A 14,843-nucleotide genomic window follows, 5' to 3' on the forward strand; every position below is an offset into this window, starting at 1 on the left:
GAACACATTTCATCGTACAAGGAAGTTTAACAACTAATGGTTCATTTCAAATAGGTTTCATGGTATGGGTCATCATCTTAATGAACTCATCCATGTCAATGAAGCCATCTCCATTCGCATCAACTCCTCTCACCATCTTCATGCAGTCCTTGCGGCTGCATCTTTCTCCCAGCTTCTTAAGCATTCCCTTTAATTCCTCTGCACCTATCTTCCCATTCCCATCAAAATCAAACATATGAAATGCATTGCAGATGTCTGTTGCCTGTATCCCAACTCCCTTGCGTTGAACATCCATGAATTCTTCGAAATCTATGAAACCATCTTTATCCAAATCAGCAACTTCAAATATCTTTTCTACTTCAGGCTCCACATTTGATCTCCCCAATGCCCTCAAAAATGAGCAATACTCTTCCATTGAAATTTTTCCATCCTTGTTAGCATCAAATTTATCAAAAACTCGCTTCATCTCATTCACATTTGGCTCAAAAGCAGATGACAGTCCAGAGTTTTGTCTGCAGTTGAACGACCTCAAGAAGGGAAGTTTTGGTTGCAACCTCTTTGAAACGCCATATTGGAAATCAAGTAAGCTCAGTCTGGACATTCTTTAACCTAACTGTTGGTGATATGAGTTCAAGAAAACTATGATATCCGAACTTGCTCTCGTCCTTTAAATAGGTAAAGAACTTGGAAGTGAGGAAACATAAATATTTATTCCTCAATCACTTTGTTACATCTGGGTGTCAAAAGATTCCAAAGTCAAGACTACATGGACAAAAAAAACAGATGGAAATAGAAGAAGAGCAGGCCAGAGAGAAAAGGTAGAATATAATCTCAAAAAAAAAAAGACCTCTTTAGGAAAAGGTAATGGAAGATATTCCTCCTATAATAAAGAAGGGAATATGCATTCATCTCCCTTATCTCTTCCACCCTCCATGTGACGTAAATCCTGTTTCATTTATGGTACGGAATAAAATATAACCAATGAAGAAAAGAAAAGCATTTTGCATTCCAAAAAGCACTGGGATCTCATCAAAATTGAAACTAATGAATAAAGGGGAGATGCTAATTGTGCACATGGTCAAGGAGGTTTTCCATTCTCCAAGTCCTCCATCACTTCAATGTCCTTGCGAGCTGTAATTTTCTGAACATAACCTGCATTCATTTAAGCAGTAAGTACCCTATGTTAGGCCCTCATTTCCTCATTTTGAGAGGACACAAATAGAAGAACTTGATCATTACAGAATACCAACAAGTTGGATGCAACTCTAGTGGCAATGCAAAAAGGGCTGGGTTACACTATAAGCACTAACATTTCAATCAAAGAAATTTGGTGCAACACTGTTGAAGTTCTTCAGCTCTTACCAAAACCTAGAAATGGTGCATGGCCACTTCACCTAACTTCTTATTTGGTAGACATCCAAACAATATGCCAACAGGCATCATTTTGTAATTTCAAATCCCCCTCCTCCAAGACTTTACTAGCATAGCTTCTAAAGCAAGACAAAACTGGGATGGTACTACGAATTCTGCTACTCTATGTATTCCTAATGTTTAATTCGGTTATAAATTCCTGTTTTATTGTTTAAAAAATAAATAAATAAATAGAACTTGATATTAATTAGCAGCCCATTAATACCAATATCGAACAAGTGGGTAGGGAGTTGGGGCATAAAAGAATCTTTTATTCACTAAAACAAAAGTCAGTGGTTCTGGAATTGCATTCATCCACATTTTCGGCCCATGTCATAGTCACAAACAATATATGGATAGACATGATAAGTGGCCAGCATAAGGGTCAAATAAAAATTGAATATGGTTGATGTAAACCAAGGGGGAGAGATTACTTTTATTGGTTATTTGATTAGAGCCTGCAGCTTAGGGAGATTGGGTTTCAAGCTTGTGGCTGGGGTTTTCCAGGGTTTAGGTTCAGCTAGGGGTTAAGTGGAACTGAGGTGTTGGTTCAGTCAATAGAATTTAAAAGGTCTAGGGGTTCAAACTGAATCTGAATTCTCTTAACTTTCTGCAATTTTTTGTTTCAGGTCTAGGGTTTACGTCATGCAAGAGGTAGGGATCATTCCTAGGGTTCAGGAAAGGTAGGGAATGCCACTTGAACTAACTGAAGGCTATAGGGGTGGGACTGAAGCTATTCCTACTGAGAATTAGGGTATAGAACAAAGAGACAGCAGGGTTATAGGTTTTCTAGGGCTAGGAAGGTTCCAGAAGAATGCCATAAGGAAGAGGGAAGAAAGAGAGAGCTGGGGATGACCTTAGGGTTGGGGCTTGGGGTGGTGATTGGCACTTGCTGGAACTTAAAGGAGTGAAGAAACAAAGTTGCTGCTGCCGAATTGCTAGTTTTGATGAAAAACAGTCAAACTGGGGTTGCCACAGGGTTTCCTCCTTTTGGAAACCCTACCTCAACCTATTTGATCCTCCTTGGCTATAATTCTCAGCAATTTTTATTCAGCAATCAATCAGATTTATTACATTCCCTGGCTTTGAACTTGTAGCCAACTAAAAGGAACTTCTGATTCTTCTGAGATAAGTCAAGATAGGGTAGGGCACCTGGAAAATGACCAAACTACCCTTAGATGGTATGGCTCCTCAGTGGGGTCATGGGAAGAGTGCTGCTGCCCTAGTTCTTCTTGCAGCTTCTACTGGGGGGCTCCTGGGTTGCTTTTCATGACCGTCAAGCCTAATCAAGTTTACCGGGTTTTTATTTTCCTCTTTTCTTCCCTCTTTTTTTTTTTTTTATTTTGGGGGGGGGGGGGATGGGGGCAGGGAAGTGCTTTTGGATAGGCAGAAACATGGCATCCCCATATCAAGAGTGATTTGATTGTGCAATCCACGGCCTCAATTCAAAAAGATACTCCATCATGCTCCCCATGGTCATTATTATGAAAGCATCAAGGCACCTTTCAGGTCAGGAATGCTCCCCACTGTGTGGATCTCTGAATCATAGCAAACACATCCTATCCCACAGTAAGCAGAAGCTTCCCCAAGTGAAATACAATGGAGTGTTCTAGTAAGAGAATTTCACCAAGGTTGAATTCAGTTGCTTTCCAAGGAAAACGTGGGAAGAGAAAACTGTCCCTGAAAATTGTGGAATTTCCGTTCAATTGTTTCCTAGAGAAAAGCCTTGTTGGCAAAGTTTGACTGCTAAAATGCTTCAGACGAAAAGGGAGAGACTCAACTAGAAAATAAAATTCAAGGAAGGTTTTTCCATGTCCACACGAACAACCCTCTGAAAGAAACCACTTCAGGCAACTTCTCCTTGACTCATCAACCCCCTCTTTCTCAGACATAATCCCAACAAAACAAACAAATACAGAATAATATTTCTCTATTTGTAACCAAGAAGAATTCAAACAGAACTCATAACCATATAATTTTACCCTTAAATGACACTGTTGTGCCCTATTTAAAGTGACTACTATAAGTCCACTACATTAATCCCCTAATGATTTTGTTGAACCAAGTAGTAGGGTGAGCACTGCTGGTCAATAACCATGCTGTTGGTGTTGCCCACCCTCAATGGAGATAAAAACCCACCACTTTTGACGACATCCCATCATCAACACAAAATATCTTCTCTTTGACACTTGCATTTGGTCCTCCATTTTCTCTGCACTTCATAATAACGTTAAGGCATTACATCCTTTCCTTATTTGCTCCTTTCTATTTTCAAGTCTGTCTTTCTATATCATTCCAAGTGATACATGAGAATCTGATTTTTTTTACATTTTAAAAGTTCTGTGAGAGAGGTACTTTCTCCTTATATTCACTCAGGTTGTCTGCATACCTAGATTTCTTCAGTTCCTCCACAAGCTTCTCCATTGGCTACTGCCAGTGGCTGGTGTACTACTACGCTCTTGTCATCGTCATTAAAAATTTCCTCACTACCTTTGAGTTTGATTTCATTGGCAGATTATTATTCCATCAACTAATCCAACAAGGACCAAAGAAATTGCCATAAGAAGGAAAGTGAAAATTGACAGAAAGCCACAGAACCAGCCTATATGGCAGTCAGTGAGTTTGAGCCTATGGCTACGACAGGCACAGAAAACATTGGATGAGAATTTGCTTCTGCAGTACCCAAAGCAGCCACATGGATCCATACCTTCCTTTCCAAATTCCACTTGTTAGAACTCCAAAACCTTAAGCCAGTTTTTCAGTTCACTTCTCAGCAGAAAATGGCAACTCCATATACATGAAAGGAGTAGACATCATTGGTGAACTGAATGGAAGACAGCAATGAGGATGCACGCATAACCCAGTCTGGCCTTCGTTTGAACCAGGGCAGAGCAGTTTTTCAGTGTCGGACAGCCCTGGATTTGGACACCTTCGTTAAATTCTATTACTTTTCAGATTCCGCAGATCTGACATGATATTCATGAGTATCCATACTTAAGAGAAGAGAGAATACATTGACACAATCCCAGTATGAATGTTTTTCTTCGCACCCAGCAAAGGCCAATCAAAGAGCAGTTGTAAGGCCTACAAAGAGTTTGTATCCATGACAGGAGATTTCTTTAATGTGTGTGTGCATATTATGGAATTTCAAGAGACCACAAAGAGATAGATCCTTAATTGCCTAAGAGGAATTAGATCAACCGGAAAGAGAGAGAAAGATAAAGGTGGGGAACTCAAAGAGACATCCAGATGTGAGAAAGAGAGAGAGTTAAATCCTCTTTAATCAATCTAAGAATAACAACAATCCAATCTTGATGATAAAAAGGAAGGAACAAAGGGATTTTCCTATACCTCTGTGGAAGTCCAAAATGCACCGTCAGTTGCATACCTTCGTCCTTTGCTTGAGACAGTAAAGCACTGGAGACCAAGCAGGTCCCCAATTTAAAAATTTGCAAGTGTGATCGTTGAATCTTGAATGAGAGCTCTAAATCATTTTCAAGTGTGGGTATTAAGGATATAATGGTCTTCCTCCTCTAATATCACACATGCGATATAGCCACTCATGGAAACTTAGCTTGATCTTTGCAATCTTATCATAACACTTCATGCAAGCTTATTATAACATCTCATGTGATTGTGTACATTCCTTATCTTACCATGACACCTCATGCAAGCTTATCATGACACCTCATGTGATTATGCACATTCCTTCTTTGCTTAAATAGGATTAAGAAATTCTATTCCTATTGTTGTACAATCCGTCTATGTGACAAATTACATTAGGAAACGCTTTATGTATATATTGTTCATTGAGGCTCAATACAAAACATTGAGATGTAGTGCATTAATTTTTCCTTGTGTGTCAGCATGGTATAACGAGCCTAGCTCCAACGAGCTCCTACCTCTTCTCTGTTTTTTTTTTTTTTTTTTGGCCTCTATTCCCATGGCCAACGAATCTCCCATTCTCCCCCACAATCCACTTCCTATTCCACCACCATTGCACTCAATATTGCTGTTCCACCTCTCTCCTCCATCTATTCCTAATGCACATCACTATCTCTCTATAAAACTCACCTCCATAAACTTCTTATTTTGGAAAACTCAAGTAGGGCCCTTTCTTGAAGACAAGACCATCTTGGTTATTTTGATGGCTCCTTCCCCTATCCAGCCAATCCCTCTCTTGCAGCCTCCTAAAAGCGACAAGATGCCATGATAAAAAGTCTTCTTCTCTCTTCCCTCTCGGAAGAAGTATTTCCCCTCGTTGTGGGAAAATGCACTAGCAAAGATGCTTGGGAGACTTTATTCAAGGCCTTCTCCTCCCCCATCTAAGAGCCACATCATGTTTTTACATATGGCTCTCCAAGAATTAAACCAATAAGATGACAAATAAGTGACTTCCTTCCTCCAACGTGCCAAGTCCATTATGGAAGAATTGGAGGTGGCTCGTGAACCTATTTGACCCTCCACCTTCAATCTTCATATTTTTTTAGCTCTGAAATCTGACTTTCAGGCCATGGTCTCATCATTGTTGACAAGAACCTCTGCCATTGAATATGATGACTTACATGCAATGCATCTCTATGTTTTGTATCGAGCCTCAATGGGCAATATATACGGAAAGAATTTCCTATTGTGATTGTTACTTAGAAGATTTTCTAATCATATTAATACCAAAGAAGGAATGTGAACAATCACATGAGGTGGCATGATAAGCTTGCATGAAGTGCCATGATAAGATAAGGAATGTACAAAGTTGCATGAGGTATCATGATAAGACTGCAAAGAGCAAGCTAAGTTTCCATAAGTGGTTACATCCCATCTATGATATTAGAGGAGGAAGACCATAATACCCTTAACAATGGGAAACCAACTTAAATTATCAATTATTTTCCTGTTCCAAGATGTTGCTGCCTTCTTGCAGAATTTTGTTTGCTGCAGCAGCTGGAGCCTGCAGCCATCTGTTAGGATCTTGCCACGTACACAAGAACAAATCTGACGGGTTGTGAGAGAAAGTGTGGAGGTGTGTGTGTGTGAAAATATGAGTTTTTTTGCCTTCACGATCAAAGTTTCAATATTTTCTAAATTTACAAAATTAAGTCCCTCTACCCAACTCAATCACCCTAGGTGCAAATAACTGCGATAGCGAAAGAAGAGACAAAGGTGAGGGGATTCCATCATCACTTTCGAATGACAAAAGGTGAGGGGGATTCCATCATCAATTTCTCATTGTATAATAGTTGTCGACTTGAGATGGAAGAAGATCTTTCTTGAGCAGAACCTTACGAAACGCATTCACCACTTCTTCCTCCTCTGCGTCTCAAACATCTTCAATTGTTACAAATGAAAACTGATTGTCGCCTATTCGGTTATTACCTCTTTTCCTGAGAGTACATGAGAACCTCGTAAAAGCGCTCATTTTTTTCTTTCTAATAGATCCACCTTGGCCATTCTCCTCTCATCCTCAGATGTTTCATAGTCATATTTCCTCGCCCGTTCATCTTCTTGAATTAAATATCCATCATCTAAAGTAAAAAGCAATCAATATACACAGCTCATCAAAATATATCACAAATCTGTTCTCTCCCAACTCATCCAATTCCAGACTACAAACTTGAAACTCGAATTAGCTGGCATTGTCAACGCTCATGAAAAATCTGATTTAGAGATAAAGAAATACAAGGAGAAGCTACAATGTAAGCTCTGGATCTCTACAATCTATGACAATGGTCTCTTTTTGATGTATCTAAATTCGGATAAATTCACTAGAAAAATGTTTCAGCAAGAATGAGCAATAATGAGAAAGTAAGATTGAGAATGGATTTTCTTCAGCAATGTGAGACTTGATCCAGAAATCAAATAGAATAGATACTTGGGAATTGGGACTGAAAAAGATGAAAGAGAACGGAATGGAAAGAAAGTGAATCTGTGTTGTTCTTCTTCTCTGATTGTTCTCTGGAAGTTCATCTTTGTTTCCAATCTATTGGAACCATGTCCATGAAGAGTGTGTGCACCAGCTAATATAGCTCGCTCACTTCCATCTTGCTTTAACGATTATCATACAATAAGAAGATGATGACGGAATCCCCACTCACCTTTGTCTCTTCTTCTCTAGTCGAGGTAATTCGTATCTAGGGTTTGGGAAATTGGGGATTGAACCAGGTAGAGTCAGGGACTTCATTTTGTAAATTTAGAAAATATAGAAACTTTGAATGTAAAGCCAAAAAAACTCATATTTACACACACCCACACTTTCTCTCACAACCGTCAGATTCGTTTTTGTGTATGTGGCAAGATCTCAACGGCTGGCTGCAGGCTCCAGCTGCTGCAGCAAATAAAAAACTCCTTCCTCCTCCTTTTTGGGAGCATAGTTTAGCGTGTGATCTGAACTCCAATGAGATCAGTCTGAACCAATTCAATCCTAGTGATCGTAAAGTGCCTGGGAAGTTCAATTCAAGTTTCTATTCAAGTTGATAAATTCTTCAATTTCTTGAGTATGCTTTAGGTTTTGTTCAAATTGATCCATCATGAAGATGCTGCCAAGGTTCTACTTCAGAAACAGTAAATTGATCAGAATCCCCATTCCCCAATTCTTCTTCTAATTCTCCATTAACTCTTAACTTTTCTGATTTCATCTTTAAGTTTTTAATCCCATAAAACTGAAATTACTTCTCATCCAGCCATAGAACTTCCATATTCTGAACAGACAACCCATTCGAGTCCCTTAACTTTCGATCTAAAGCTGGTCCACGTCTGTCTTGCCAAAACCCTAAGCTTCTGAATCCATCCCTAACCAGCTAAGTCCATGAAACTCAAATTACATATAACCTGGCACTCCAGACATCATCATGTTCTGATCCCATACTCACCATATCATTCTAACAAAACCATTCAAGTTCAGTTGCATTTTGACAAGTAGAAGTCCTAGAACTTCACCTTTCACTTTTTCAAAACCCTAAATTATTGCTGAAACTCCAAACTTAGCATTCAAACCTTATCTGCGGAAATTCAAACTTCTGCTGGTAGACTACCATCATTTAGTGCTCATAATTGTACCATCTATGCTGACATTGAGCATGCCTTTATCTTCAAGTGGACCCCACACCAAGTTGCCATTTGGACTGGCTGTTCATAAAGGATACGGTCAGACATATACAGTTGATAATTTTGGAACTTCTGCTGCTTGCATACACTCCATGTATTCTCCACTATTTGGCAGAATATAATTGGCTTCTTTGAGGTATTCTGCTTGAAGGGGAATTCACAGAAGTATTATGCCTTCATAAAGCACTCTAGGCTTGAAACAGTCACCATGCCACTCATTTGGTAAGTTTGCAAAAGATGTATTTGATTGTGGATTCTACTGGTGCTATTTTGATAATTCTAAAAAGGTCAATTTACAACAATATTTTCAAATAAAAGACTTGAGAGATCTTTGGTATTATTAAGGGAATTAAAACCATCCATAATTTTCAGAGAAAAAATGTACCAGTCATCTCAGAGAAAATATGTTACCGATCTTTTGACAGAGACTAGAAGGTTTGGTAATAAGCCTATCAAAACTCCTATGAATCCCTAATGAAAATTTGAGACATGTGCTGACAAGGAAGTGGTTGACAAAATCACTACCAGCGATTAGTTGGTAAATGTATACATCTCACTCACAAGCCACGATTTCTTTTCTCCATCGGTGTGAATGGTAGATGCATTGAAAACACAGTCAGACTCCATAGGAAGCGACATGTTGAATTCTCAAGTATCTTAAGGGAGCCCTAAGGGAAGAACCTATTTATATTTGCCATCCCCATGCGGATACTGTTGGTCATGGGCCATGGCAAGAGAATCCGTAGTTGTTGGAGACAGTCTTGTTACACGGCAAGAGAAAACCTATAGTTGCTCGATCTAGTGCAGAGACTAAATATGGGGGCATGTCTCACACTGCAGTGAATTGGTATGGTTGATCACTTTTTCAATAACTAGGTTTTCCAATTACAAGCCCATGGATATGCATTGTGACAATTAAGCTATTGAAGTTGGTTATCACTACATATGAGATGTTGTGAAGACGGAATTTTTTTCAACATCATTTTCCCGGATATGTTATCACAAGCTAACAGGTGTTTAATTTTTTATTCAATGTTGATGAACTTTTGGGTAACTATATGTGACATATAGGCTGTCCTTTGTTGTACTATATTTTTAATGCTCTAAAAATAAGTGGTGGGAAGTCACGATTGGGTTTTGTATTCTTATCGTGAGCTACTCTGTTTTCTATTCTCCTCTTCTCATCTTCTTTTCATTTTGAACACACTGTACATGTACTTGTACGCGATTCTTGGTAATTGTAATTGATCAGAAGTAAAATACACCAGATAACAGATAACAAAACCAGAGGATAAAGAGCTGTGCGATAGGTTGAATGAGTCCTACCACTAGCCAGCCTATGTATCAATACCAGATTGAAACTGAAAGAACGTAACAAAAAGAATCAAAACTCTCAGCTAGCTAATCCTAATTGCAGTAAGAAACCATTTCTTATTACAATAAGAAACTCTAAAGAACTTAGACAAACACCATCTCATGGTATAGATGTCCATGGATTCCCATTTAGTTCATACATAGCTTGGAAAAGCCACCAAGAAATACAGGTCAACATGGTGCCTATATAAACACATTCACCAAACTGACTGCAGAAGTTGATGAACAAAGTTAAAATAAGAGTCTGTTCACCGTATTTAACCCACAACACCAGTAAACAAAGATATGCTCGGCCCATTAGTGAATTTTGACTGCAAGAATATAATTTTAAAGCTTGGTTATCCCAGTAAATCTTCATAAATTAAGGAACTCAGAACCCCAATTGTTAAGGGTATATGTATGTACTGGTTGAGAGTCCATGGTCAGTGGCTGATTTGGTATCAGCCATCAAGAAAAACAATCAAGAAATCTTTCAGAACAATCCAAAAGATGGGCAAAAGAAAATATCAGCAAATAAAGGTGTTAGAAAACCCTGACTTAAGAATTGAATGGCCATCAATAGCTAGGGAATATAGCCAACAATTGATTCTAACTGATAACCAATAATAAAAACTGCAGAAAATAGGAGAAAAACAAGAAGTCCTAAAAAGAGGGTTCTCCAAGCTGAGATTGAGTTGAATTACCAATCACCAGCAGCCCATAAAACCTTCAGGACAAGCACAAAGATACTGTTATACATAAGCATCAATTCCATAAAAATCAAGAGCATCTGCAGGCTAAATAAAAACGTAATTTCAGAATTTTAAAAAAATAATAAAAAGGCTAAAGTGTAGATGAACGGACGTGTGAATAGGTTAGCTAAACGGCTTTGAATATTCACCGTCAGATTTGTTAAATTAAATCTAAATTGTCCAATAACATTCCTATTTTTCCCCCCATTATTTATGGGTTAGTTAAATTTATAACCTATTATCACCGGTCGATTCTTGTTGGCGGTAACACATCTTTCTTCTTCCTCTGTTTCTTCTCTAATATAGTTATTCTACAGGTTCAACACTTTCTTCTTCCTCGGTTTCTTCTCTAATATAGTTCTTCTGCAGGTCCAACACAATCGATTTTCTGGAGAGACTTAGAGGAAAAAAATGAACATAAATATGTGGGAATCTCTAGTTTGTATCCTTCGAGATGGAATTAGAAACAAGAAAGAGTCATGAGATCTCAGGGAAGACGAAAATTTCTTTTTCACTTCCTCAAGATGACAGCAAAAGAATTACAGCAATCAAAGGGTCCAAACTTGATAAACGCAGATGAAAGAATTTCCCGAGTCGATGGAGATGGAGAGGGAACAGAGGAAGAAGAAATTTAACCGTTACTCTAACCACCAGCGAGAATCGAGCATTGTTTTCTTTTCATTTTTTTTCTTTTTAAAATTTAACTGGTGATAGAAGGTTATCTTAATTAATCCATAAATAATAGGAGAAAAAATAGGCATTTTATCGGAACGATTCACATTTAGTCAACAAATCTGACAGTAAAAATTTAGAGTCGTTCGGTTAAAACATATTCACACGTCCGTTCAGCTACCCCCTTAAATAAAAATTGAACACCCAAAACAAGATATCGCTTGGAGTAAAAAGAAACCTCGTTAATCTAATCTCAAGAACTTAAGAACGGTCAAACTGCCCTGAGTGCCCTCAAACTTTAAGATTAATCCACTGGTTGGGTGAGAAGTTATTTAATATATTGACAGGGAGAAAATAAAGTCCAGAATCCAAGCCAATAGAGTCAATTTGTACTAATCCTCTTAATTCTTAGGTGCAGTCAATCTTTTACTTCATAGAAAGTGCTGATTGGGATGAAGACACACTAGTTCATCATCACACCATCACCATCTTCAATAGGGCCATACGTAGATAGCCAGTAACATAGGGTGGTGCAACCCTCTAGTGAAGAACTCTTGAGATTTTCAGAACCAGAGCCAATTGAATAGGATGTTTATGGAGTATGCAGTCACTCAAATACCATGTAATTGAATCAGAAGTAAATACACCAGACACAAACCAGAGAAGGAGAGGTGAGAGGAAGAAGATGGAAGATCTAAGAAAATGGAGGAGGCTGTAAGATAGGTTGAGTACTCCTACTGTCAGCCAATAGAAAATAAGTGAACTTCTAATCTAGTTAGTCCTAATCAAAATAGGAAACTGTTTCTAACTACAATTGTAAAATATGAAAAGCTATAAAAACACCATCCCATGGTATAGAGGTCCATGGGTGACCAACTGACATACACTTACTATAACACTATTCTTACAATAATGTAAATAACTGATTCGCTTGTCCTTACAAGTCTGGAAATGGATTACAAGTGTATAAATGGATTACGTGTGTATCCATATGATAATATTAAATTGACAATTCCTCAAAAGTTACCAATGAGCAAAATCCTAAATGCAGCTTGATCTAAACTCCATGGGAAATAACTCAATGCTTCCGAGGCTTTAAGCCTTAGGGATCAATCAAGAAGCAAGCTTTAATGTCAGCGAGCAATTACAGTCACATACCTCAAACAATCCTTTCTTCCTGTACTCCTTTGAATGGCTAAAGGACGGCTCCTATTCTCATTCCATGAGCTTTTTCTCCCCACCAACGTGTATTTCTCACAAGTTTTCTAGTTTGGCAAAGAAAAAATTTTATTTTTCTCCTCTTAGCTCTCTTAGGTTCTAAAATCTAGCATGATTGCATCAGATTCAACAATAAATTTATTTGCTTCATAAACAAATAACAACTTCCACAAGCTACCTTGAGAAACCTAAGCAAAATTTAGGTCATATCCCAACATCAAAGATAAAAATCCACCACAGGTAGGTGTTCCATAAATAACAAGAGATAGGTAATACTATAACTTAAACAAGACAATCAGCAGTGAATATACGATGATTTACTACCAGCATGTGGAAATCCAACCAAGCAATAGTAGGAGAGAGGGGGGGAGAGTGAGCGTGTCGGATTGGATAAAACAGTAAGCTACAGGATCAAAGAAGCATGTGAAGGAGAGTAAGTACCAATTCCAAGGCAAGGTATGCATTTGCAAATAGTCTCCTTCCCCCTTTTGTTGTAATAACTGACAAAACCTGTACCTTGGCAACTATTACACTTTCCAGTCCATTCGTAGACCACTTCTTTACAGTCCTAAACTCAGAAGGAGGAACAATTGTATTGGATAAAAAAAATTGTAACGGATTTAGTCGGCAAGAGAGAGAGAGAGAGTGAGGAAATACCTCAACTACGGGGTCACAACGAAGACGACGATCGATCTCTTCGGGGCCAACAGGAGAGGAGTTGGGATAAGTCATGGGAAGGGGAAGTGCATCGCTATCATCAGCGAGGTAGCTCTCCCTGTCACGAGACCATCGCTTCTCTCTCGCATTCGCTTTCGTCGTATTATTCCTAATAACAGGTCCCCTTCGCGAACCATCAACAGTTGCCTCCGAGTCCTGAGGAAAACCTCCGGCATTTGGGACATCGACGGCACCAGAGACTTGGAACCACCGAGGAAGGTCAGAACCTCCCCGGAGAGGGAGGTCTGCGGCTTGGCAGCGAACTCTAGTATTGGAAGATATCTTGCGAGAGTACCGATAAGAAAAAATGGAAGAAGAGGGAAGGAAGCTAGGGTTTGACAGCAACATTCGCCAATCAATTAAGTTTACTGTGAATTCCAAATGAAAACCAGAACGAACATTCTCAGACAACTTTCACTTCTGCTGAATCTAATTGTCAATAAATGCTGCTACAAAACAATGTTTGATTTTTCACCCCTTTTTTTTCTTTTTTAATTTTCAAGGAGATAAAAAGAGTTCCATGAATTCGATTCGAAACTCGTAAAAGTAAGGTTTTTCCGAAATGGAATGTGATGCTGGAGACACATCTTCTGGATTTGGGTATGAAAGCGACGAGGGCAGTTGTAACGGACAAGATGAACAAGTTTAACTTCTGTAACCATCGATTTCGATTATCGAAACCAAATCTGGGGAATGGAAATGCCCTCTATTTTCACTTTTCAGTCAGAGTTGGAAAACCAGGATTCTACATTTCTACTGCAGCAAGATTCAAGAATTCGCAAATTCACACACGTCAGTCGGAGTTGGGTCCGGGTCCGGTCCGGTCTGGGTCCGGACCCAGCCTACCTATTTATTAGGGATAATTACTGTAGATTCAAGAATACGCAAATTCACCCACGTCAATCGGAGTTTGAACCGGATCCGGTTCCTGAACCCAGCCAACAGTATTTATTAGGGATAATTACTGCTGGAAATGTGTCAATTAGGTGCGATAACGATAATTTGGTACGGTAGCGTATAATTTATATCTTCATACTAAAATTGTATCGTACCCGAATTTATATGGTACGAGATGAAAACAGTCTTCATACTAAAATTGTATTGTACCAAATTTATATGGTACGAGATGAAAACAGTATTTTTTTTAAACAATTTAGTACATTTTAATATAAAATCGATATGGTTCGGTATATGGTACAGTATAATTTTGATATTTAAAAATCCATTATTATAATCTTCTTCACTTACAACTTAAGAGTGTCTTTGGCATTGGTGGTGTAATATGGTGTTTTAATTAATATTTTAATTGTTCAGATTTACAATATATGAAGAGGAACTACTATATTCTTTCATTCTAAGCTTTCTTAATTTGAAGTTTGTTTTTATTTTTCTCTTAATAATTGTCCCCAACCTAGGAGTAATGTCAAGATAGACTGAACCTTAAATTGGGCCCAACCTATAAGTAATGTATTTTGGGTCTAGCCCAACCTAGATGTAAGGGTGACAAATTCGGTGCGGTAATTCAATATACAATATAGCTTTGGTATATGGTATTTAGTACATACCAACGATATGCTACTTAAAACCGAAACATATCGTTCCAAATTTACAAAACGATTC

The 14,843-nt window shown here is 38.4% G+C and overlaps 1 protein-coding gene and 1 pseudogene across 2 annotated transcripts; both read right to left on the bottom strand.

Moving 5' to 3' along the window:
* Nucleotides 1–46: 46 nt before the first annotated feature.
* Nucleotides 47–612, bottom strand: LOC149018000 (calmodulin-like protein 30 pseudogene; annotated as a pseudogene).
* A 78-nt stretch (nt 613–690) lies between these two features.
* SCO2 (protein disulfide isomerase) lies at nt 691–13,995 on the bottom strand. Of its 2 annotated transcripts, none has more exons than XM_089152324.1 (3): nt 13,164–13,984; nt 12,948–13,074; nt 691–1,152 (listed from the first exon to the last, which is right to left on the bottom strand). In XM_089152324.1, the coding sequence occupies exons 1-3, from the start codon at nt 13,569–13,571 to the stop codon at nt 1,079–1,081; spliced, it is 609 nt and encodes a 202-aa protein (XP_089008450.1). In that variant the 5' UTR covers nt 13,572–13,984; the 3' UTR covers nt 691–1,078. The 2 variants fall into 2 exon arrangements, with proteins under 2 accessions (XP_089008450.1, XP_089008449.1); XM_089152323.1 differs by lacking the exon at nt 691–1,152 and adding an exon at nt 5,383–8,652 and having other exon boundaries at nt 13,164–13,995.
* Nucleotides 13,996–14,843: the final 848 nt, after the last annotated feature.

Source organism: Hakea prostrata, chromosome 4 (genome assembly GCF_041222555.1).
Source record: "Hakea prostrata isolate BN-2017 chromosome 4, UWA_Hpros_2, whole genome shotgun sequence".
Lineage (NCBI taxonomy): Eukaryota > Viridiplantae > Streptophyta > Magnoliopsida > Proteales > Proteaceae > Hakea > Hakea prostrata.